At 45.4% G+C, this 25,445-nt stretch overlaps 2 protein-coding genes and 1 long non-coding RNA gene across 3 annotated transcripts in view; 2 read left to right on the forward strand and 1 right to left on the reverse strand.

Moving 5' to 3' along the window:
• The window catches only part of agap1 (ArfGAP with GTPase domain, ankyrin repeat and PH domain 1), a gene marked incomplete in the record, with an annotated part of 86,190 nt that extends 75,509 nt beyond the window's left edge, over positions 1-10,681 (forward strand). The window contains 2 exon segments of the mRNA XM_048234661.1: positions 9,491-9,746; positions 10,400-10,681. Of these exon segments, the coding sequence (XP_048090618.1) occupies positions 9,491-9,746; positions 10,400-10,633 (490 nt within the window).
• A 51-nt stretch (positions 10,682-10,732) lies between these two features.
• On the forward strand, positions 10,733-14,579 carry LOC125288901. Its single transcript, XR_007192543.1, has 2 exons — positions 10,733-11,136; positions 11,242-14,579. It is a non-coding gene; the product is annotated as an uncharacterized LOC125288901 (long non-coding RNA).
• Positions 14,580-20,823: 6,244 nt separating this feature from the next.
• On the reverse strand, positions 20,824-23,928 carry gbx2 (gastrulation brain homeobox 2). Its single transcript, XM_048235017.1, has 2 exons — positions 22,994-23,928; positions 20,824-22,101 (listed from the first exon to the last, which is right to left on the reverse strand). Exons 1-2 carry the CDS (start codon positions 23,499-23,501, stop codon positions 21,584-21,586), a joined length of 1,026 nt encoding a protein of 341 aa, XP_048090974.1. The 5' UTR covers positions 23,502-23,928; the 3' UTR covers positions 20,824-21,583.
• Positions 23,929-25,445: the final 1,517 nt, after the last annotated feature.

Consider the following 25,445-nt stretch of genomic DNA (forward strand, 5'->3'; position numbering starts at 1 on the left):
GAGAGCGATGTGTGTGATTGCACCCTGGTCTTCTTGCCCCAGTGTCAGTGTTCAAATTAACTGAAAATGGCTATGGACACCAGTGCCCCCCACACACACACACACACACACACACACACACCACACACACACACACACACAGACCCACTCATTCACTCTCTCTCACACACACACATACACACACACACACACACACACACAGCCCCCTGTTTGACAGGACACATTAGCGGGCCTGGGTGCACAGGACTGACAGGCCAGCTAATTCTGCCTCCTGGTCAGTGTGTGTGACTCTGGCTCGTGGTGGCGGCTGTGTCCTCACGCCCATCGCCCTGCCCAAGCCCACACACACACACCCCATCGCCCTGCCCGCCGCCGCACAGACGTTTCACGGCCTGTCGTGAGAGGTCAGCGTCACCGATGTTTGCGCAGAAACACATTCAGTGTTTAAAACCACACATAGCCAGAGCTCACACACTCGCACACATAGCTAGAGCTCTCACACACATCCACACACATAGCCAGAGCTCACACACATAGCCAAAGCTCACACACATCCACACACATAGCCAAAGCTCACACACATAGCTAGAGCTCACACACATCCACACACATAGCCAGAGCTCACACACACATCTACACACATAGCCAGATCTCACACACATCCACACACATAGCCAAAGCTCAAACACATCCACACACATAGCCAAAGCTCACACACATCCACACACATAGCCAGAGCTCACACACACATCTACACACATAGCCAGATCTCACACACGTCCACACACATAGCCAGAGCTCACACACATCCACACACATAGCTAGAGCTCACACACAGACATACACACATAGTTAGAGCTCACACACACCCACAAACATAGTTAGAGCTTACACACACCCATAGCCAGAGCTCACACACACTCACACACCCATAGCCAGAGCTTACACACACATCCACACACATAGCTAGAGCTCACACACATCCACACACATAGCTAGAGCTCACACACAGACATACACACATAGTTAGAGCTCACACACACCCACAAACATAGTTAGAGCTTACACACACCCATAGCCAGAGCTCACACACACTCACACACCCATAGCCAGAGCTTACACACACATCCACACACATAGCTAGAGCTCACACACATCTACACACATAGCTAGAGCTCACACACACATAGTTAGAGCTTACACACACCCACACCCATAGCCAGAGCTCACACACACACACATAGCCAGAGTTAGAGCCATCCCAGCGTCCCCTCTCCCTCCCGTACCGACATCTTTGCTGTTGTCGTCCTCTGTGAACCAGGCATGGAAAGGCATGTGTGTAGTGGATGATTTCAACTGTTAAATGTGGTTTATACATTGATTTTGTAAACTTTATGCTAATACTCGGATGCAGTCACATATGCGTCACAAGTATGTTTTTACAAGTATGTAAAAGAGATATACAAGTAAGTATATATACTCTTTTGATCCTGTGAGGGAAATTTGGTCTCTGCATTTATCCCAAGCTGTGAATTAGTGAAACACACTCAGCACACAGTGAGGTGAAGCACACACTAATCCCGACGCAGTGAGCTGCCTGTTACAGCGGCGCTCGGGGAGCAGTGAGGGGTTACTGTAGGTGCCTTGGTCAAAAGCACTTCACATATACTCGCTAGCCTGGCTAACGTCAGACCTCATCTCATTGAGTTTGGGTCTGGGAACTAGACATTCGTTTTCTCGTATTTGAGACGTGGTTTACGAATGCCCAGAGCTGTTTATTGGCCGCTACGAATGTCTAACAAATGCGTCTGTACGTAGCTCATAACCGCTTCAGTGTGTCGTCGTCGTCTTGCTGCCCCCCCTCCGTTCTGTGATTGGTTCCTTCGTTGAGGGGGAAACGAATCCATAAAATCCAGGCTGCCCAGCAGCGTGAATAAAATCATGCGCGTAAGGCAGCATGGGAAAACCCAGGCTATATACTCGCAGTGATGACACACAAAAACATTTATGAGGTTTATTCAGACAGAATTGCATTTAATCTTCTACATACTATTGAAAGAAAACACAACGTGACCCTTTGTTTGGTAATGTGTTTTAAATTGGAAGACATTATAGTTGAGTCCTATTGGCTCTCATAAACAATCCATTTTACGATGTTCTTGCCCAAATGACTATTAGAACATGGGTGTGGTCAATACATGGGTCTGTTTTTAAAAATTACATAAAAGTCATGTGGTCACTAAAAAGACATGTGGTGCACGTAATAGTCTGCACATTACGGTAGCTCAAGTGAACTTACAAAGGTAAGAGTGTGAGGGAGCTTGTAAGAAAAAGTGTGTGTGCCTGCTCGTGTGTGTGTGTACTGGACAGCTGAGAAATAAAGCAGCTACGTGAACACTGACACACACACACACACACTCACACACACACTCACACACACACGCTCAAGCGGAGCGGCACATGATGACGAATGCCTGAGCAGTAATAACTCAGCGGCGGCTCCATTGTGCACTGCTGTCTTTATGGCCAGAGATTAGTCTCTGCGCTCCGTAGGAAAGGGCAGTGCTAACAGATTTGAAATGAGAGCAGGGGGGTTTAATCTGACTCGGGGGGTGCAGGTGGTGGTGGGGCCCCCGGGACGGGGCCCCCGAGACCAGCGCGGGAGAATGGGGCTCCAGAGTAATTACCCCCCCGCCATCATCACGGAGCAGCGCGCTGCGCTTGCATCACCCACCACGGCCCTTCATCACTCATAAGAGCCCTGACTGGCACAGAGTGCGTAAAACACACACATGCAGACACACACACACACATATACGTACACACACACACATATACGTACACACACACTTGCGTATTCTCATTCATGCTCACTCACAGTATAAAATGGTCAGCTTTTCCCTTCCCCTTCTCCCTCCACATTTAACATTGTGTATATTCTCTTGTGTTCTGTCTTTATCCCTCAGTGATGCATATCAAATTGTTTCTTTCCGACAACTCTGTGTGTGTGTGTGTGTGTTTGTTTGTGTTTGTGTGTGTGTGTGTGTGTGTGTGCCCTCATCATGTGTTCATGTCTCACATTTGTTTGCCAGTCCAAATTAAATTAGAGACTGTATTACATCGCAATCCCCACCCACACTCTCAAACGCACGCACACACGCGCACACACTCGCACACAGATTTCATTCGGAGTTGAGACGATTGTGTGGGGTGAGCTTTTCCTCGTTCGTGTTAACTAGCTGTTCCTGCCTGTCAGTCCAGTACCATTATCCTTTGACCACTGACGGGGCCGAGGTGGTGCAGCCTGCATCTTAAACAGCCCCCAACTCCGCGCCCTGACAACCAGGGCAGTGCAAATGTTTCAAATAATTGACTTCTCCATTCTAATTCATCTGTAAAAGGACTTCCATGATTAAATTAGCCTAATAGACATTATTTTTTACATGACTGCTTACCATTGTCCGTAATCACTTTCCAACTAGGTTAACAAGCCTTCCAATTTACTATTGACATTAAACCGGCTGACAAGAGCCAATCATGGAGCCATCATGTCTGCTCCGTCCGCGTGCTGAGGTATGCTAATGTGGACTAAAAGCCGAAGCACGGGGCCTTTTATGCCTGAGTCATCAAATTACCCAGCCGCTCCGCGACGTTTTCCCCCAATTTAATAATGATGAAATAAATAATGTGCATGTAGTCAGCCCCACCCCCCCCCCCCCCACCCAATTCTGTCCTTGTCTCGGGGCTCAGCTCAACTCATTGTGGAGCACACATTTGTGACCGTTCCAGGGGAAATGGTATCTCTGGTCACTACAGTAATTGCCAATTTTACTGATAATTCTGCAGAAGAAGAGAAAAGAAAAGGAGGCTTCCGCTCCTAAAGGGCCATTAATCCAGTGGAAACGGAGGAAAACAATACAACACATGTGATATTTGCAGCGATTCTGAAGTGTCTTGCGCAAATAGCCAGAACAGTTGGAATCGCTAAAAGAAAAACAAGCAATAGTTTCTTTCCCTCTGTTAGTTTTTTAAACAACCCCACACACACACACACACACACACATTTGCCCTCAGGATCTCTATCTTGCTGTTATTTTTGTGAAAGAAGGATAAAAGGAGCATCATCTCCCCTTTGTCCTCTCAATATATGAGCTCAGGCTGAAGGAAGCTGGCCAGCTCTCTGTCCAGATAGTGCTTCCTAAGAAGGAGTGCTCAACTTCATTATCTCTGCTTGTCCGAGGGCAGCTAATGACCAGTTCCAGAGATCCAATTAATACCCCCGTGCTTTACTTTTTTTTTTTTTTTTTTTCCAAGTTCAGTCTTGGGGAGAGAATAGGAGTGCTATTAGAGTTATCTGAAAGTGTGTGTGTGTGTGTGTGTGTGTGTGTGTATATACGCGTGTGTGTGTGTGTGTGTGCGCGGTCATCGAGTGCAGTTCACACCTGATCCTCTCCATCGCTCCCTTCATACCTCTGACACTGTTCATCACGTCTCTGCACTCCACTCCACTCCACTCTGAAGCTCCTTGGAATCAAAGATTCTAGAGTTTGGAATTCCCATCTGTCAGCAGCGGAATCGCAGAGCTGCTCCTGCATAGTGCCATAATGCAAACCCAATTAAACCTGATCTGTCCAAACAAACTTGGGTGTTGAAAATAAATTCTCCCAGTATTTTGGACTGGAAGATTAGTGTTCACATTTTTTTATGGCTGTACAAATGATTGCATTTTGCTAAATCTAATAGATTTTGCTGATTTAATAATGTGTTGTAATTTATTTAAGCCATTAAAAAGTTATTATGGTATCAGAAATGAATCCCATGAAGGATGTTGACCTCCACCCCCAGTAGTAAACTAAGCCTGCAAGACACATGGTTTGCAAATGTTTTCCTTATTACTGCGTCTACAGATACATCTTTAGTTTCTTGATTTGAAAGTGGTCCTTCGCAATTTGAATACATTTCCATAAGGTTTTTCTTTAAATTAAAAAGGATATGATGTACTTTTTAAAAGAATAACTAATTCTCCATGGATATATGAGAGACATACGGTCAGACATAGAATACATTTATGCTCAAAGGAATTAGGTGTGTATGTGTGTGTGAGAGAGAGAGAGAGATATGGAGAGTGTATATGAGAGAGAGAGAGAGATGGAGGAGAGTGTATATGAGAGAGAGAGAGAGAGAGAGAGAGTGTGAGTGAGTGTGTGTGTGATCAGTGATCTCAGACTCATTTTAAAAGCTACTCCCAGACAACCTAAAGCAGTCGCATCACTCATGCCCCACATCGCACCTTCTCCTTAAATACTGCCCTGATGGATCGCCTCCTCCTCCACTGCCTCTCCTCCCTGGTGTGTGTGTGTGTGTGTGTGTGTGTGTGTGTGTGTGTCGCACAGGTGGATAGGAGCTGTCGTTCTGACAGATTTGGGCTGTCAGACCTCATTACCCATAAGTCGGGAGCCCCTCTAATGAGCTGAATTTGCGGTATAATTAGCCTTAACAGAAAGGTGCGCTGACGTTGATCAGGAGCAGATCGTTTTGGCCACTCCTGCTGTAATTAATACGGTTGCTTAGGACTCCGCCCCGTGCCATCTATCTCACTTTCTCTTGCCCCAAAATCCTGCTGTCTCACACCCAGAAAAAGAAAAGGAGGTGCAGCCTTAGAAAGGCTTTCACCGATGATGCGTAAGAGTTTTTTTTTTCTTACTTTATGGTTGGTAATTTTACTCAGGTTCATGGATGATGAACATCCCAGTCAAACCCCTGACGTGTGCGTGTGCGTGTGCGTGCGTGCGTGCGTGCGTGCGTGTGTGTGGCGAACAGCTGGAGAGATGTCCAGTCATGGCTGGTCAGCCTGCCTGTCTGCTCCCAGCGTTTGGTAAACACTGTGTCTTCAGGCAGAGGCGGGATACTGTTGTGTGTCTCTCAACAAAGAGCTCAGCCAGGAGGAACTCACAACACACACACACACACACCCGCGCAGGAAATGGGCCTCCGCTCTGTGTGGCGTGTGTGTTGACAGAGATTCACCTCTGTTTATCCTCGTGCTCTAGTGCACGGCATTCCAGCCCACCGTTTCCAATGGTGACCGGCCGTGCTGTCTATCTCCCTGTGTTTTGAGTCAACACTTTGAGTCTAATGGCTAACCACTGACGCATGAAACTGTTACTTAGCTGTTAACAGTCTTGATTTTTAAGTCGCTTTCTTTCTATATATATTTGCATAAAAAGGCTATGCTACCAGCTGCATCTTTAATGAGTTACATATAGTAATTGTGTCTCAATGTTTCTAGAAAATGTTTCTAGCAAGCCAGGGAACATTGTTAGTCTGTGTGTGTGTGTGTGTGTGTTCAGAACAGGCACAGTCGGTGCATTTAATCTTTGCGACACGTTGTGGTCGGACATCTACATGCCCCTGACGTCATTTGTAGAGTTTAATTAGACACGGATTTGCTGTAGGTGTTTTTGGTGTGTGTGTATGTGTCAGAAATGCCTATGCTTTAATTACGATGGTGATGCACCAACCTAATCAGAAGTGATAAGTGAGTTAAACAGAGTGTAACAGCAAGCTGAGAGTGCAGAGACAGGTACCTCTCTTAGCAGACATACACACACACACACACACATACACACACACATACACACACACACACACACCACAAAGAGGCCCAGAGGCAAATGCACTCACACATACACACGTCCAAGCTATCAAAGGAGAGGCTTGTTGAGTGGCTAATTAGTCCAATTACCCTTTCTGTTTTCCAAAGCTACGCACTCCCCGACTCAAATGAGATAATAGTGATTGCATGTTGCCGCTTATTGCTAACAGATTACTGCCTCCTAAACGATCCCAAATGTGCCGGTGCGGTGAGTAAAAAAGCTCTCGTCCCTTATTTATATTTTTCTCTGAAATGTTTGTTTTTAGCATTAGCATAATTTATTATAATTAGCGAAGTGGTGTTAAGGCTACTAGAAAGAGGCCTCGTTTTTTTTTCTCTTTGGTGTAGTCAGTAACAGCAGGGTGTGTGTGAGAGAGAGAGAGAGAGAGAGAGAGACGGGGGGACACTGAAAAAAAAAATGCTTTCTGCGTGTGAAAGTGGATAACAGGAAGCAAGCAGCAGGTGTTTGTCTCCTAGGATGTTATTGGCTATTTTTTACCCACTCCCTCCTGAGCTGTATCCCCTGGCATTGGCATGGCAACCCACTGCTGCCTCTCCTGGCATTGTCCACGATGCCACGCCTGACCACTTCCATGGGTGTGTGTGTGTGACCACGAGAGAGTGTGTCTAACCAAAACTCTCCGTGACATTTTTGATCATCCACATAACGCGGCATACATCGGGAACATCGCTGAAAAGGCAATTTCTTTACATTGAGATTGGTCATGGCAGATACCGTGGAGCTGCAGCACCTTTTGTAGACGGGTGTGAGCGGGCGGGCGAGCGGGCGAGTCCTGGATGCCCGTGTGGAGGCGTAGGGGCCCTTAGCAACGCCGCTGTTCGGGGAAGGCATGCGTGCAGGGGCAGTGAGGTGCTGAGTGCTTCCTCTGCAGCGGGAGGGGGGGAGTGTGGAGGGGGTCGGGGTGGCAGCAGCAGCAGTCCCCTCAGAGCCCCACACACCCCCATCCTATCACTTCACCCCACACGCCTTTGTTCCCCAGGCCCTGGGGCCGTGCACCACCTCCTAGCCCTCCACACACACACACACACACACACACTCGCCAGAGCACGCAGGAAGGAGCGCTAACATTCCGTGCTGCTAGCCCCTGCCCCCCTGTGTGGACACAGAGAGTTAATAAGATTCGGCGGCGTTTCCCACCACAGTCACACAGCCTCTCTTCACCCATCCACACATCCTCTCTCCTCCTCCTCCTCTTCTCTTCCTCTCCGTGCACCTCCCTCTGCTCTCCTCCTCCTCCTCCTCCTCCTCATCCCTTTCTCTCTCCTCGCCACCTCCCTCCTCCCTCGGCCTTCCCAACGTTCCCTGCGCTGCCTCGGCCGCATCCCAATGGAGCGCAGCGCGTACCCCGTGACCCCCGAGGAGCGAGGTCTGAGCAGATTGATTGTTTCGTGTAGTCGGAGTCTGCGGGATCAAACGTGACCGACGTCTTCAGGGCTTTGTGACACCCACGCTTCACCTCAGTGCCGGGCTTTGGACTCAAACAAGGCGGTTTACTCAGAATGCTGTCCATGCGCGTATAGGCTGTGAACTGGTGGCAGGTTTGATTAGGAGGGACGTCACTGAGGCCATTGATCGTTTGGGCCAATTGATCCCATAGTGTTCCACTCATGTCTCCGTGTTCCAGAGGCCAAGCCCTACAGCATTCTCACAACTCTGTGTGTGTGTGTGAGAGAGAGAGATAAAAACAGACGTCTGTTTGGAAAGGTGTCCCCCCTCAGCCGTATAGCCTTGAGCTCTGAGCGCAAGACATTTCTGCTCTTAAATGTGAGTGATTTTTTTCCTTTGAGCTCCCAGTTCTATATTCTCTGTTTTACTGCAGCTCTTCTCTGTGCTTCATGTGTTCTCAACAGGAAATAGACTTACTGAGCTCTGAAGGGCTATTCTTTGACTTCCTGCCTTAGTGACCCCCAAGGGCTCCTGTTGTTGTCTTTTTTTTTTTTTTTTGAGGGGACAGCTCAATATCTCCCTGGAGTGTCTCGCATACAAACAGACACGCAAAATCTCACACACACACACACACACACACACACACACACACGCATTTGCCCGCGCGCTTGCGCGCATTGCGCCGCGCCGACTTTTAGCGGTAACTGAGCCCTGACTAATCTGCCTGGGAGAGAAAGGGCCCTGTTTGCTCAGCAGGGATTTGGCCAGATTAGCACGATCATGTCGCAGGATTAGACGGGAGAGCAGCAGTCGGGCCCCCCTCACTCCTCTGGCTCTCTGGGGAGGTGTCGGACACGTCCCCCTCTCCTTCTGACTTCACTTCATCACGGGCCTCTTGGCGTATGCTAGTGCGTATAGCTTCATCTGTGTGTCCCTGGCATTTAGGCTGCACTATTCATTGAACTAGATGGATAACATGTATGAGCATCTTCTGTTACTCTCATACTTTGTGATACTTTCTAAATCATCCTGAGAGCCAGAAATAGTGTGTGTGTGTGTGTGTGTGTGAGTGTGTGTGAGAGATTAGCTGTGACTGTGACAGTCATATACACACCTTATGAACAAATGGCATTTGTTGGTATTGTAAGAGTTCTCTATTTGTTTAAGAATGGGGTGGATGCCTAACCTTGTGTGTGTGTGTGTGTGATCGATAACTGTGACTGTTCATTCACACACCCTATTAACAAATGATGCCATTTCTTGGTACTGTACGTGTTCAGGGATGGGGTGGATGCCTAACCGTGTGTGGATGTGTTAACTGTAACACACCCTATGAACAAATGATGGCATTTCTTGGTACTGTATGTGTTCTGTATATGCTGAAGGATGGGGTGGATGATTAACTGTGTGTGTGTGTGTGTACGCAGGGAGGAGCGTGAGCGCTGGATCCGGGCGAAGTACGAGCAGAAGCTGTTTGTGGCGTCGCTGTCGTGCACAGAGCTGCCGCTGGGTCAGCAGCTGCTGCGGTCCAGTGCGGACGAGGACCTGCGCTCCGTCGTGCTGCTGCTGGCTCTCGGCTCACGGGACGAGGTCAACGAGACGTGCGGAGAGGGAGACGGACGCACCGCCCTCCACCTGGCCTGTCGCAAAGGCAACGTGGTCATCACCCAGCTGCTCATATGGGTAAGACTCACACACACACACACACACACACACACACACACACACACAGCTACAAGAGTGGTGATCACCCAGCTCCTCATATGGGTAAGACTCTCTCTCACACACACACACACACACACACACACACACACACACACACACACACACACACACACACACACACCCACACCCACACACACAGCTACAAGAGTGGTGATCACCCAGCTGCTCATATGGGTAAGACTCACACACACACACACACACACACACACACACACAGAGCTACAAGACTGGTGATCACCCAGCTGCTCATATTTGTAAGACTCTCTCTCACACACACACACAGCTACAAGAGTGTCTATTTAGGCTCATCACATGTGTATGAATACTGTATTGGGAAACTCCCATGAATACTGGAGTGTTACCTAATGTCTCACCCTCTCTCTCTTTTTCTCTCTTCTACCCCTATACTCATCTCTTCATCCCCCTTTTTTACCTCTCCACCCTCTCCATCTCTGTGTCTCTCTATTTTGTTTCCCCTCTCTCCTTCTCTCCTGTCTCTGTCTCTCTCTCCTCCTCTCCTGTTTCTGTCTCTCTCTCCTCCTCTCCTGTCTCTGTCTCTCTCTCCTCCTCTCCTGTCTCTCTCTCTCTCCTCCTCTCCTGTCTCCGTGTAGTACGGGGTGGACCTGATGGCGCGGGATGCCCATGGGAACACAGCGTTGGCGTACGCGCGGCAGGCCAGCAGTCAGGAGTGCGTGGACATCCTGCTCCAGTACGGCTGCCCGGACGAGCGCTACCCGCTCATGGCCACGCCCAACCTGTCGCGCCGCAGCCACAACAACAACAACAACAGCAACAGCAGCCGCAACAACAGCTGCAGCAGCACGGGCAGCTCGGCCCTCATCTGACCGCCGACGCCAACACACTGCCCCCAGCCTTCCCACCTGCCTCCTACACACCCCTGCCATGACCACTACACACTACACCCCCCCCCACCCCCACACACACACACACACACACAGCATGCACAGATAAACCAGGCTGGGAAATATATATATGACTGCGGATTCACACTAAATCACTCAACCGTGAGAACAAACACTTGCATCCAATGGCTATGATGAACGAACGACTGAACGAACACTACAGAACCACTACAGTAATGTGTGTATTGAGACACTCACCACCCCACGTCCACTCACCCACCCAGCCTGCCCCCCACCCATGTCCACTCTAATACTATTACTCTAGCATGCGCTCTGGTGGAGCTTCAGCAGTGGAACTGTGGCCAGCCATGCCAGACATACACTCCTTGTGTGTATCACGCCATGTCTTATGGGAGAGCCCGACCGACCGACCCCCTGACCTTTGACCCCCGGCCAGCACGGCTTGATTCCTGGCAATGCAAGAGGTGAGAGAGAGAGAGTGTCCAGCTGTCCTGAGATGGCTGCATGGGATGTGTGACGAAATGCTCTTGGTCTTGATTCTTCTGACCGCACTCCTTACCTGCTCGCAGCCTCTCCCTCGCTGGACTGCTCTCCTCCCCGCCGACCTCTGAATGAAGACGTGGGGTCTCGGAATAAACCGGCCGGAAAGGCTGGAGGTGACTCTTTTAACCAGGACACAGTAATGTTAGCCCGTAGAACAAGGTGCTTTTACAGTGAAGGTCTAGGGGTTTAGGGAATAACCAATGGGATGTCCTCCCACCTACACTAACACAGGCACACACATACACACACACACACACACACACACACATATATATATATATATATATAAAACACTATGTTTGTGGGAATGCACATGAAAGCAGCACTAAATCAGATCCTTTTGTTTACTTTCTTCTCCTCTCACTCTACTCACATGTCCTCTGTGTGATTCTTCCAGCAACATGTCGGAGGTTTGCTTTGGGATTCTCTACTTTCCTTTTCTCTCTTTTTTTTAAAGAAATGTGAAGAAAATATGTTGATGTAAAGAACTTTTAGGGAGTGGGGGAAAGGGGAATCAGATCTCAGATGTGTGTTAGACATTGGTGTCATAGCATGGTTAGACACATTCGTTTTAACTTAAAAATCATTGCAGCAGAGTTGTGTATTATCTCCATAGTGCACCACTGGACCAATGGATTCGTACTAGAGAGATGTGTGTGTACCATGTAGAGTTAGCCAGTCATCTTAGTGAGTACACAGCTTCAGGAGAGTCCGATCGTAGCCCTCACGCCACGAGCACAGTTCCCTCTGCCCTCATCCACATACTACAGTCAAAAGGGAACTCGTTTAGAGCATTTATCAATGTTTTATTATCGAGCCGCATGCACTGGCCTTTCGTTTTTATCATGACATCGAGACACTCGTTTAGCAGCTCCTTCTAGTGTGAAGACATTTGCATCTGAGGAGAGGAGACGAGGAAGAGAGACCCCCCCCCCCACCGTCGTGCAGTGCGTCTGAGGCCTCGTCCCATTGGCATCCGTATTAAACTCCCATCCAACTGCCAGAAGTATCGGCTCCCGCAGACAAAACTGCGGGGAATCGTTGCATTATCTCAGTGTGAGTCAATCAATACAAGATCCAGATGGGCTTATGTGCAGCATCAGCACCACAAGCGTGTGCTTTATGACTGAATGAGAACAGCAAAGAGGGGGGGGGTTACCACAGAGGAACAGCTGAAGCTCTTGAGGCTCATTTAGCTGCTAAAATCCCGGGTTGAATCGACACTACCTTTACCCTCATAGTCTGTAGACTAGCCTGGGGGTCAGTGTGTGGGCTATTCCGTTAGCAAGGCTGAAGTCATGGAGTGCCATAGCTCTCTCTTTCTCTTTCTCTCTCTCTCTCCTCTGATGTTGTAAATGTTTGACCCGGGAGAAAAGTTGTTGTTTTGTTTTGTTTCACTTGAAAACAAACAAACAAACCAACATTGGAAGCAGCTGCTGCCTCCTCTCACCTGTGCAGCGGTCAATATGGAGGGCTTCTCTCAGTCTGTGTTCTGTACATATTTAGCTTTTATTTCTTCTTGTTCTTCTCACCGCGCTCCTCGCGGTTCTCTGCCAGTTTTGTGAATGTTTTATTGTGCCGTTGTAATTTATGAGAAAATAATGCTTCTCTTTTAGCTTCTCGTTTTGTTGTTTTGTTTGTTTGGTTGGTTTGTTGTTGTTTTTTTTTTTTTTTTTTTTTTTTTTTTCTTGGTTTGGTGCCAAGTGTGAGTGGATTGCGTAAAGTGAATGTGTGTGTGTGTGTGTGTGTGTGTGTTTGCAGGGCTGTCTGTTTCGGATGCTCCTTTCCCTGAGCACATGCATCATTCCTCACACATCTTTCTAAAACTAAAGTGGGGTATGCCCCCCCTTCCCCCCTTCCCTATTGCGTCTACTTGTCCGTGTCTGTGTGTCTCACAGTGCTAATTGCCTTCTCAGTAGAACGGTGTTGAACTCACTCCTGATCTCTCACCCCACTGCCCCCCCCCCCCCTCCATTAGTCTGTGGTCCTCTGTGTGTTAGTATCATAATAACCCCTATGCTGAAAAGTCTCTCCCCAATGCATTAGTCTGTGGTCCTCTGCGTGCATGTTAGTATCATAATAACCTCTATGCTGAAGAGCCCCCCCATGCTGCATTAGTCTGTGGTCCTCTGTGTGTTAGTATCATAATAACCGACTCTGTGTGCGTGTGTGGTGGAGTGACTGAGAGAGCTCTTCTTGACCTGTAATGAAGCAATATCAGCCCATAAGAAGTCAGGTTAGTATACTGAAGTAATAATGGCATGGTCTCCTGAAGCATATGTCCATCGTGCCAGGTTAGTTTACTGAAGTAATAATGGCATGGTCCTGAAGCATATGTCCATCGTAGTGATCTAGTGTACTCATTCGTGGGCCACTGATCAGTGTCAACATCGTGCATCTTGGTGTAGAGTTCCTTAAGACTCGTCTTTCATCTTTTCTCTTTATTCCCTCCTCTCTCTCTCTCTCTCTCTCTCTCTCTCTCTCTCTCTCAGAAGAGTGTTGTCACTGCACAGACACTAACGCTTTGCTCCGTTTGCCAGGTTGCATGCTGGGACGGCTCTGGCCTAATCAAGCATCTCTGTCCCCGGTGCCAAAAGACTTGTGTCTGTATTTGAAACGCCTCACTTTGAGAACACTGCAGAAGTCTTCTATCTATCTCTCTTTTTCTCTCTCTCTTTCTCTCTCGCCTTGCTCTCTGTCTCTCTCTTTCCTTCTGACGGCTGCAAACTCTGCGGCTGGTGAGTCCTAACCTCTCCCCTAGTAGGTAGGTTGGGGAGGCAGTCAGGGACGCCACTGACAGGACAAATAGTCAAACCCCCCTGATAAGAAAAGATGCCGAGAGTATAAGTTTTGTGTCAGGAAACATGACGTTAGATTTGCGTTTTTGCATGTCCATTCCGAGCTGTTAAGACCAACCCAACACTCTGCTTCTGCCACCTGTATATAGGTGTACAAAGTCATGAACACGTAGCATCAGTGTTTGTTTTGTTTTTGTTAACTTTTTTTTAAGTGTTTTTGTTACCTCAGTTGGATTTTTTTTTTTTTTTTTTTTTTTTTTGTTAATTTGTTTTTGTTCCAGCTTGTCAAGTATCCATTTTGTATATCCGAAATCAACATCACCAGACAAGTTATTTATGAACATATTATCCAGAACAGTGAGGATATGTGATATCCCTTACTGTTTCTTTTCTATGGTATTTAGTCCATCCAGGCTGCCATCAAAGGCAGTTATTATTATTGCTGTTGTGTTCTAATTATGATTGTTATTATTATATTAAGTTTGTGTCCGATGTACAGTCCCTAATACAGAGTCTTATACTGTCATGTGTCTCCTTTCAATAAAGAAAAAGAATTCTTAATATAATCCTGCTTGCTTTGTCTTTATTTCTTTTTATTTTATTTCCCAGAAGAAGACAGTTATGAAATATCCCATAACAATGCATTTGAATAAATCAAGTTTATTTTGTTATTATCTCTGCATGTTTGTTACTCGTTATGAGTGAATCTTACTTGTTTAATTGACAGACCTCGGAATCTACCATAAAACTTAAAATGTATTCATTTCTACTTGTCGGAACAACTGATAATGGAATGTAGAAATATTATTTTAAAACTCAAAGAAATTGTAGTTTTAATATAGCCATTCAATAAAAACGTGAGGGAATAGTGAGCTATGTTCCAGAGCTATGTAAAACAGTGTTTTTCAACCACTGGGCCGGGGCACACTAGTGTGCCTGAGAGATCATCAGGTGTGCCGCAGAAAATTACCCAAATGTCACTCACTGGTCCAGAAAAGCAACTGTTGCATCAAATAATTTAAAACCACATGCTCTCATTGATTGTATGATTGCACTATTTGCGGTATGCAGGCATTGTACAACGGGCGCCCCATATCCAGTATTCACAGAATCATCTCATATCCAGTTCATAACAACAATTAAATTAGATATAGTCAACTACAAATGAAACAGAGGGCGCTTGTTTTATTGATCAGGTCTTGCATAGAAGCCATAATAAGGCCATATCTGTGTATTATTTGAAATTCTAGGCTATGGTATGTTTATTTTTTCTTCACACAGGATGTTAGTGTGCCGTGGGACATTTTAAGTGTTAAAAGTGTGCCGTGGCACAAAAAAGGTTGAAAAACACTGATGTAAAATATATGCCATATTTACAGCAATTCTGTAGTGTTTTGAGTATTGAGTAACCACAGATGGGAAGATCTCACTTGAAATTTTTCAATATTGGAACAAGCATTTTCTGATTGTGTGCACACATTTTTTTATGCTTTTCCTTTTTCTAGGCTATTCTTTCCAAACCCTCCGCCCCCATCTCATCTCATGTTATATCTCCCCAGGTAGGTATCAAAACATGTCCTCAACAACTAATCCAACATGTAGTCAATATGTGAGATACCATTACACTAATCAAAATAATAATAATCTAATTGAGATTTGTGGTATATAATCGGCTGAGTCACTTGTGTTATTTAGTAAACTACTCAGCTGCTACCAACTGTGCCAGCACTCCCTCCTCATGCTGCACCTGCTGCTCCTTTCCCTGCTCCAGCAGGACCTGTTTCTACACTCCCTCCTCGGTATTCCTTTCCCTGATCCTGTTTCTACACTTCCTGCTCGGTATCCCTTTCCCTGATCTAGTCCTGCCATAACGTGTTTCTACACTTCCTGCTCGGTATTCCTCCTGTGGCTACTGATGCTCATCCTGCTTCTCCAGTTCCTCCATCACCTGCTGTTCTTGTTTCCCCTCCTGCCCCCCCACTGCCCCTCCTGCCCTGGCTACTGCCCTCCGTCCCCTGCTCACTCCTGATCACAAGTGTTTGTGTCGCTGTGCTCAGATGAAGGCGTTAGCTCTGTAGCCCTGTCTCCCACTGGCTTTAATGGGATCATGCCTCTCTAATCCTCCACTTATGCGTTTATGAGTCAGGAAGCGAGCAGGGGGCTCCACAAAGACGGCAGGGAAAAGGGGGGGGGGGGTGGGGGGGGGGCACTGCGAGGGGAGGGCCGCGACCACCCGACACAAAGCAGCCCACTCCGAGGACACAAAAGCGTCCGTGGCGGCCGTGGACAGCAGATGCAATTAAAGAGATTAGAATGGGGAAATGAGGAGAAAGAGCAGCCTGCACTGAAAGAGGGAGGGAAAAGAGGCACTGTCAGGGTGTGTGTGTGAGAGAGAGAGAGAAAGTGTGTGAGAGAGAGTGTGTGTGTGTGAGAAAGTAAGAAAGTAAGACTGAAAGAGAAAGTAAGACTGTGTGTACATGAATATTGCATTATGTTTATTTTCAATGATAACATTTACATGAGTATTACAATTGTCAACAGAAATTGTATATCCTGCAGTTGTACATGTTGTCATGTATCAATGGATTGTTTTAATAAATCTTGTGTTTGAATATAACGCCTAGTGGTCGTCTCCATGCTGAGCTGTCAGGTTATTGGAGTGGAGTCCCAGTCCATAATCTTTATGAGCCCAACCCAGACCAATGAGCCCTAGCCCTGGAACAGATAAGAGCTGTGTGGGCTACATAGCGTTTCAGCCCCTGGAATGACAGAATCCACTACTCTCTTTAATATACACAATCTTCCATCCATGTTCTCCTGTGTGCTCTCTCTCTCTCTCTCTCTCTCTCACACACACACACTCTCTCTCTCTCTCCTCCACACACACACACACACACTCATTCTCTCTCTCTCTATCGCTCTCTCTCTCTCACACACACACACTCTCTCTCTCTCTCTCTCCTCCACACACACACACACTCATTCTCTCTCTCTCTCTATCGCTCTCTCTCTCTCTCACACACACACACACTCTCTCTCTCCTCCACACACACACACACACACACACACACATTCTATCGCTCTCTCTCTCTCACACACACACACACACACACTCATTCTCTCTCTCTCTCCTCCACACACACACACAGACACACAGCCTGGCCATGTCAGAGTGTGCTGCCAGTAAGAGACTCCCAGAGACAAATGACATTATGTCTGCTAGAGGAGGCTGGAAATGAGGCGTGATCCCTCCAATCACGCCGTGATGATAATTCAGTGCGATTCAGGGGAAGAGGAGACCTGGTTCAACAGCCCCTCCAGTGCCTGGCCGCCTCACTCTCACACTCTGCACTAGCAGAGAGACAGAGACAGTGGCTTTCTGACTATAGACCCTTTCAACAATAAAAACAAAAACAATGCTTAAACGTTATTTCAAGAGAGTTCCATTATCAGCATCATAGTTGGCCCCACAAGACTTCCTTTTTAACATTCCATATGTTATCTTAATGCAGAGGAAGTAGATTGGGAACCAAATAGAACGTTCAAGCATTGTTTTTGTTTTTATTGTTGAAAGGGTCTATACAGATATATTATTGCGTGTTCATGACCTGCAATATATATCAGCAATACAATAATACTCTTACAAAAAAACAACAAAAACACTCAAAATAGTATATATATTCAAATTTAAATATATTCAAAAACATTCAAGGACTGAAGTAAAAATAAACAGTTTTGATTTCCTGAGAGCAGACTATTTCATGTAACTGTCTAGATGTATTTGCCAACCAGTCATTTCAATGGAAACTACTTAAATTAAAATAATTTAAAGGTAATGTATAATATATTGTAATTGAGTGACAGCTCTGTGTTCCTCTGTGTGAATGTCCATTGAACAGCTGTTTCTGTTCAACCTGATGGAGATGTTGACCTGAGCCACAAGGAAATATAGTCAAATTGTCATTGTCAATGTCTATCAATTTACCAATTTAAATAAAAGACTATAAAGAATGTGTCCATGTATCCTTCATCCAGACGTTTCCAAACCTTAGGTCAAAATATCAAATTCTAAAAAATACATAAAACATTTTTACAAGGTAGTTTTCCCATAAACTTAATAGTAGGGCGATTCATTTTTATATAAAAAAAATGATTATTGTTGTATGGTTTGTTTTTCAGATGCTTGCTTACTCAGGAGGAGAGAATACTTCTGGTATCTGGTACTTTTCATCGATGCGTTCTGATTCAAGCGGAGCTACACTAAGTTGCCTATATGCCTACTTGAAGGGGTAAACATCGATCGTCTTTTTCTTTCGTGAGTCTTTTCTGTGGCCGATGAAAAGAGCATTTAGGTTATGCACCATAATCACCAGTGGTTTAATTGGGGCATTATCTTGATTCCAAAATGATGCCTACGTGACATGTGCTCTGTGACAATTTACCTCTCCATAAAACAATTATTGATTTCATATTGTTTACATTACTCAAATTTAATTTGTAAACTAGGACCCAAGCAGCGCATGGGGGTGAGGGGGCTTCACGGTAGTTTGTGTGTGTCTGTATGCGAGGGCACGGGCCACGTGTTGTGTCTGGATAAGCAGAGTCATTTCCAGCAGCATTCTCGAGACAGCGCCTATTAGGCCACGCGAGTCTCAGGGCGCGCTTCCCATCAGAATTAATCATTGTGGGTTAATTTGAAGCTCAGACAAGTTGCTGTTAATTTAGTGCGGGAGGGACATGCTGAAGAGAGAAGCTGGGTCCCGGCCAATCCCCGTGGGCCTCATTTATCAGCCAACCGAGATGGCCGAGCTTGATTACAATTTGCAAAAAAATTCATTAGAGTTAAGGCAATTGTCAGATCTCTCTCTCTCTCTCTCTCTCTCTCTCTCTCTTTCCTTCTCTCTCTTTCTTTCTCTCCCTCTTTCTCACACACACACACGAGAGAGAGAGTTAGTGAGAGTTTCATGTTTTGGCTGCATTATTATACATACTATGGTATAACTCAGAGCACCGTTTGATTGGGAGATGAAACCTTTCCGGGAGAGAGAGAAATAGAAACGGTCCACTTTACCCACGATGAGTCGCTGATGAGAGCTCATCTGTTCGTCTGTCAGACAGCTCAGCATGCATGGCCGCTATACGCCAATAAATCTCACCTTCACCGTAACTCACAATTTCCTTTGGAGTTAGTTAGTATTTCGGTTTAATAAAAAATATGTTGGTTGAGCTTTAAGATGTTAATCAATGACTGTAGCGAAACTTTAACGCTAGGCTACTAATGGCCTTAATTGGAGAAAAAAAATCTTATCCAATTTTAGGCCCACCCTTTCGTTAATAGGCTATAGGTTATTCGAGGCATGTCACATATATGACACAATTATTCCCTACTTTGGATTACTCAGTGATAATCTGTCGGTGTAGAATATTATTGTGGCTTCATATTATTCCGACCTTCTCTATAGTCGCTTTGCATGATTACATATAGCGCGCGTCAGACACTCGTGCGTCTGTGAATGAATAATGTGCGCTCTGTCGGCTGAAATGCCCTGGGGGACTCCCATGTTCTCGCACTATGCTTCTTGATCAGACACATATCAGGCCTACAACAAACATAAAAAGACGTTAAAGCAACAAATACCCCATTAAGGATAAACATTAATTGTGCTTTAATTTCCGCTTATTTTTTAGACGCCTCACCTGATACATTTCATGACGATGCTATTATTCCTATACTGATAAAACATTTGCTATGTGTTGAAAGAGCATTTTGGGCAGTTGACGACCACGACTACATAATAGTTTATGAATTAACTAATTCTCTTAATATTAGTATCAGTGTCTGTAGTGTATTATAGAGTCAGACGAACATAGAATTACACATATCCGCAGCACAATATTAACTATAAAACTATAAATATCCAGAGAGCGGACGAATAAACCTCAAGTCATATAACTCCATCCTGCTCTCCCTTTCTTTAAAAAAGGTGCTGAACATTTGAAAGTTGTAAAATAATGTGGCCTTTAATTGTTCAATGAATCCGAAATGTGAACAAATGGGTTGTACAAATGAAAGGCCAAGACACTTTTCACCACGGTGGTCTTCCCAAAGAATAAACTCGGGGCGGACGGGATCATAACATGTTCTCAAGGCGCACAGATGAAATGTCGAGGGCAAGGTGAGACCGAAGATCAAGGCTGACACATGGGTACGACCTGTCTAAACACCACATGCTGACGCGTCACTATAGTGCGTTATTAGTCCTTCCCGTGTCGACTGACCTTGGCTTTTATTGAACTCTGGGATGATGTTACACACCCCCTGTAACAGCACGAGATTGCGACGCTAGGCACGAGATCTTCCTTAACATATTTTGATGCTGACACCAGAGAGTTTGATTTGTACCAACATGGCACTGGAACCTTCATTTCAGTAGCCTACCTGGAAAAGCAGGTGTAAAACTGTCATCCAATCGCCAGTAACGCTGGCTGAAGTGAACAATAAAAATTATACTGTCAACAGTTTTATTGTATTGTATTGCATTGTATTTAATTGTTACTGTCGAGAGGGGGGGTCCTTTTTCTTGAGGACCAATTGATTTTCTCCAGTAAAAGACTACTATTTGGTTGTCATTTGTTTACCGACAAAGAAAATAACCTGTCAGATGAAGACGCCTTTTTGGCACTTAAATTTACTTTGGTGCATCTTTTTAATAATTAATTTGTTTAAAGTTATTGATCAAAACCTGCAGATCAGTATCGGTATTGTAAATGATAAAAAGGCATAGCAATAAGCAAATTGACAAAGGATCGTCACTTCATGGGGTCCAGTTTTAATCCACACAAAAGTCTTGCGTCAATCATTCATGAAATGTTAGCAACATTTTACACAATGTTAAATAAATTAGCAGCGTGCTTTATAAGGTGTGGAAAAATACAATCATAAACGTTTTTTAAAATCAAGCAACAATAATCAATTTTAAGAGTTAGTGAATATCACGTAAATTAAAACACATAATTGGTATTGATGTAGCAGGAACACCTGAATGTCTGGGGTAGAGTGTGGGTTTTTTCTTAATCTTTTTACAGTGCTAAACCAACAAAAAAAGTGCTCATCTGAGACACGTCTGTGTTCTCTCAGTTATGCCTGAAAAAATACACCAACAAGACAATTCTGCCTCTGCAGTCTGCACACAACTAAAAAATCATAGTGATCTCCATGATTAGCCTATTCTTTTTGTTGGGAATGTACAGTGGCTCCCGGTATCCATTATTTTGGTCCAAATAGTTTATTCTTTCCCAAAATACTTTCATCAAACACCGGAGCCGATTCCTCTCAGTCGACTCTCACACCTAATCGTGTAGTAGCCTACCGCTCCAGGTCTCAGTCAGGCAGGCCTAAGAAAGAATTATTCCACATCATTTTACCGACCACATTTTTCTCGCGGGTATAAACATGGGCCTGTCGAAATAATTTGAAGTCCAACATTGTTTTCATACATATTTTGTACTCTATGGTTGTTTATTTCGTTTAACTTATATCGACATTAGGTCCTCCGCATCCCGTCTGAAATCAAGGCCTCGCTTGCTCTAACTGCTGGTGCTGACTTCGTATTGCAAAGCGGCTGACGTGCACAGGGATGGGCACCACAATTTTTGGATTTCTGGAGGGCTCTCCGTTTTTAGAGTTAACGTTTCCGGCTTTCACGCGTTTCCACTTGGCTCGTCGGTTCTGGAACCAGATTTTGACCTGTACCTCGCTGAGCTTTAACGCGTGAGCAATCTGAGAGCGTTCTGTGAGAGAGAGGTACTTCTTACAATGAAATTCCTTCTCCAGTTCTAACAGTTGCTCACTGGTGAAGGCTGTCCGTCGTCGTCGGTTCTTCCCAGTAGACGTGGTGCTCCCAGTTCCGCTCGGTCCATGGGCACCATCGTCCATTCCACCGCTCGCGTCTCCGTCGTCCTTTTGACACATGGCACTGCCACTGGCGTTGTCGTCTGAGCTGTAGTCTAGATCGCTGTCCATTGTATAACTGTCCTCTTTACGGGTACACTCGTCCTCTTTGCCATCATCTTTACTGTGATTTCTGGCTGTAATGAAAAATAAGTCATGTTACTTGTGAAACAGTTGTATTAAAAAATATACATACAGAAACAAATTTGTAAACTGGCTGAAACTTGTGTGGTTGAGTAATGCGACACTACATGCACCCATGAACTGAGTGTAGCCTAGAGAAAAATATTCCAGATATTTGTGGCGAGGAAATTTGCCAGGAAATTTCTCTTGTTTACTTCAGATGATAGATACGTTATGCTTTCCAGTTAATTGGATTTGAATATTTACACTATACTCATCTGGAAGTCCTGGGCCTCTATTTATTTTACACGAAGATTTGGAAATGGCTGAGCGACACTGAATTATGCGCACCGTTTTATGAACATTTAGACACCGTTGGCGCTTTGCTCCTTCTTCAATTAAGGTAGGCTAATTTGGCCACTTAGCCTGTGCCCCGGGCGTTTTAGTCTACCGTTGGAAGCTTTGACAAAGGCTACACATTCTCTATAAAAGCCCCCCCCCCCCCCTTAGTTTTTGGCAAGTCATATTCCGATTTGTGATTACACTTGATGCATACTTTTTCGTTGCAATACTGTTTTTTGCCATTCTATATATGAACTGTCTTTGAACGAACCAATTCCAAAGTAAAGTTATAGGCGAAAATAGACGTCAGCCAAGGCTTCAATTTTGTCACCACGACAATTTTTATGGAAAAAGTTTATAAACAACTTCTGAACTGAAACTCTACAATCAAGTAGGCACTCTTCTTCATGTTCCCTTCATTTCAGACTTGCATCAATCTTTGTTAAGGTAAAGGTACAAACAATACTTGTAGTAAAATAGTTTCATGCCATAGCTTTGTCTGCAAAGCCCAAGCTACTTCATAACCGAAAAGCACAAATTGAAATAGAAACAATGTATATTCACCTGTGACAGACTGCAGGGACTCTGTGTCGTGGAATGACGAGAGAGAAGACTCCTTTCCCAGGAAGCTTTTCCCGTCATCTGCGTCCAAGCGCATTTCCTGAGTTTTGTCAAAGGCAGCATGGAGGGACTGGGGAGCGAACTTCCTCACCGCCTCCTGCTGCTGCGGGGACGCGGGGAATCCGCCGGGCAGCGTGGCCATGAGCGTGGATGTCAGCGCCATGCCCTGCGCCAAGCTGGAGCAGAAGCTGCTGGGTAACCCGGGGATCTGGTGGTGCGGGTGCGTGGACGGCAGACCCTGGAGCGCGGACTGAGAGAGGGCAGGCGGTGGAGGGGGCGGCGGGGGGAGCACTACTGACCTATACGGCATGAACATGGGGTAGCCAGTGTAAACAAAATGTCCTGGGCTTGGTTGAGGGGGACCACCGATTAGGGAGTCGATGCTGAAGGCCGTGGTGCTTCCCACTGGACGTTGCATCATCATGAATGATGGGCTAAAAACTGCACTCATAAGCTCGGATGTGTTACAAATAGAAAATGTCACTGAATGTGGGGGAACAAATTCTCCCTGAGCCGGTCTAAACCGATGTCAAGTCAATCACACGCGTTATTTTTGGTGGCACACCGCAGTAAGTCTAAAGTTATAACGATCCCGTCCTTCGTTTGCTGAATGAATAAAACCATTTCATAGGGTACATGTCAGTCTTCGAAATTCAGCGTCTCGATTCTTCGCTGGAAAAAGATAACACTGTATATAATCCGTGTTGACTACGCTCAGTTCCCGGCGTCCAAACAGAGCATTTTTTAGCTGTCCTGTGTTGCCATACTGCAATTTGACGAAGACGATTATTTCGGCGACCTTTTCATCCGATGCAGTTTGTTGTCAGAGTTGATATCTAAGCTCACTCAAACATGAATCGTCACTGTCTCTCCTTCATTCTGCAGATGCGGAACGCGTTTAAATTCCGCTCCCTCAGTTTAAGCGCCTCTGCCGCGAGAGCGGACCGCCCTCACACCTCTACTCTGCCGTTTATTGGCTACTGCAAACGTGGCTAATGTGCACACGTAAACGCACACGCACGCACAAGGGCACCGACCGTAAGTAGAAATTCCTCCTCAAAGAGACCCACTACCTTTACTGTTGTTCCTAGATGAAATAATAATTTGTATGTACATATCGGGCTATTGTCTGTTCCATTAACTAGGCCTAAACCAAAATAACAGTAAGTCTGCACGTGCTGTATTAATATAAAGCACATTGAAATAGAAACATTAATTACGGACACATTCATATTCTGAGTAGCTAACCCTCTTATGTCAACAACACACCAAAACAAGATAGGTGTGTAAAGTTAAACCATATGGCTGTGATGAAAAATGGTGACCTGGAAATAGTGATCCTTAAAAACTCAGGGACAGCTGGGAACTGGACAACAATGTATCCAATTCTCTGGATCTCATCTCCTGGAGGTGAAACCTCTGACTCATTAAGATGTGACAACACGATCGCATAGCAATGCAATGCCTGAAGTAATGTGAGTAGGTCTGTTCAAAAATTAGAATCTAAATAATGACCAACAGAGAAAACATTAGACACACACCATCAGTTGTGCATCATGTATGGGTAGCAAGTGTTGTTCTGATAGCCTACTGAATACTTCTGGGAAGGATAACATTGACATCCTAAGAGATGTTGGGAGTCACAATAGTTACAATAGACAAAAGAAATGAATAGGAGTTGTTCTTCTGAAAGGACCTTTTTGAAAAGAGATGGTCACAGGTTTCTGCTTGATAAAGGCCAGAGCAGGTTTTACAGTGGCTACCTGCCATGTATGACATCAGATGCCATGCCCTGTATTTTGTGTTACATTAGTGTTCCATGTAAAGTTCAGATGTATTGATACAAGTAGCCCAGCCCTATAGCTAGTGTGTTTATTTTCCAAGAGCACCTCTGTTTAAGGGCTAAAGGCTACTTGTTTTTTTTTTTGTTTACAGCTTTTTCTTTGCTGATTTGTCTGGTAAGAATTAATTTGGCAGCAAGTCATTCTGATCATTTTAAAATGATTTTTCTAAATCACCACCCAAATGAATAATTTCCTAAATACATACATTCAGTACCTGTGCTCAAGTCTTAAGAAACATGGTCCAAGTTGTTTTTGAAGTTTTCTCAGCGCAATGATCTCACATTCACATTCTCATGCTCAGCAATTTGTCATGTCATGTCACTTCTTTGTCATGTCATGCACACACACAGGCAGGCACACACACATACACACACATAAACACACTGTCTCTCACATACACACACACACACACACACACACACACACACACACACACTCTCTCTCTCTCTCTCTCTCTCTCTTTCATACACACTCTCTCTCTCTCTCTCACACACACACACACACACCGTCTCTGGCACACAGCAGCACCGTTGCACACAGGCCCTATAGTG

This window comes from Alosa alosa, chromosome 23, assembly GCF_017589495.1.
Source record: "Alosa alosa isolate M-15738 ecotype Scorff River chromosome 23, AALO_Geno_1.1, whole genome shotgun sequence".
NCBI lineage: Eukaryota > Metazoa > Chordata > Actinopteri > Clupeiformes > Clupeidae > Alosa > Alosa alosa.

What these genes read in the sequence shown, in the direction of transcription:
- gbx2 (XM_048235017.1), bottom strand. Translation starts at nt 23,501, where the DNA reads ATGAGTGCAGTTTTTAGCCCATCATTCATGATGATGCAACGTCCAGTG. An exon ending in GTCCCTGCAGTCTGTCACAG is followed by an intron (nt 22,102 to 22,993) that starts GTGAATATACAT and finishes TTTTCATTACAG; the next exon opens with CCAGAAATCACAGTAAAGAT.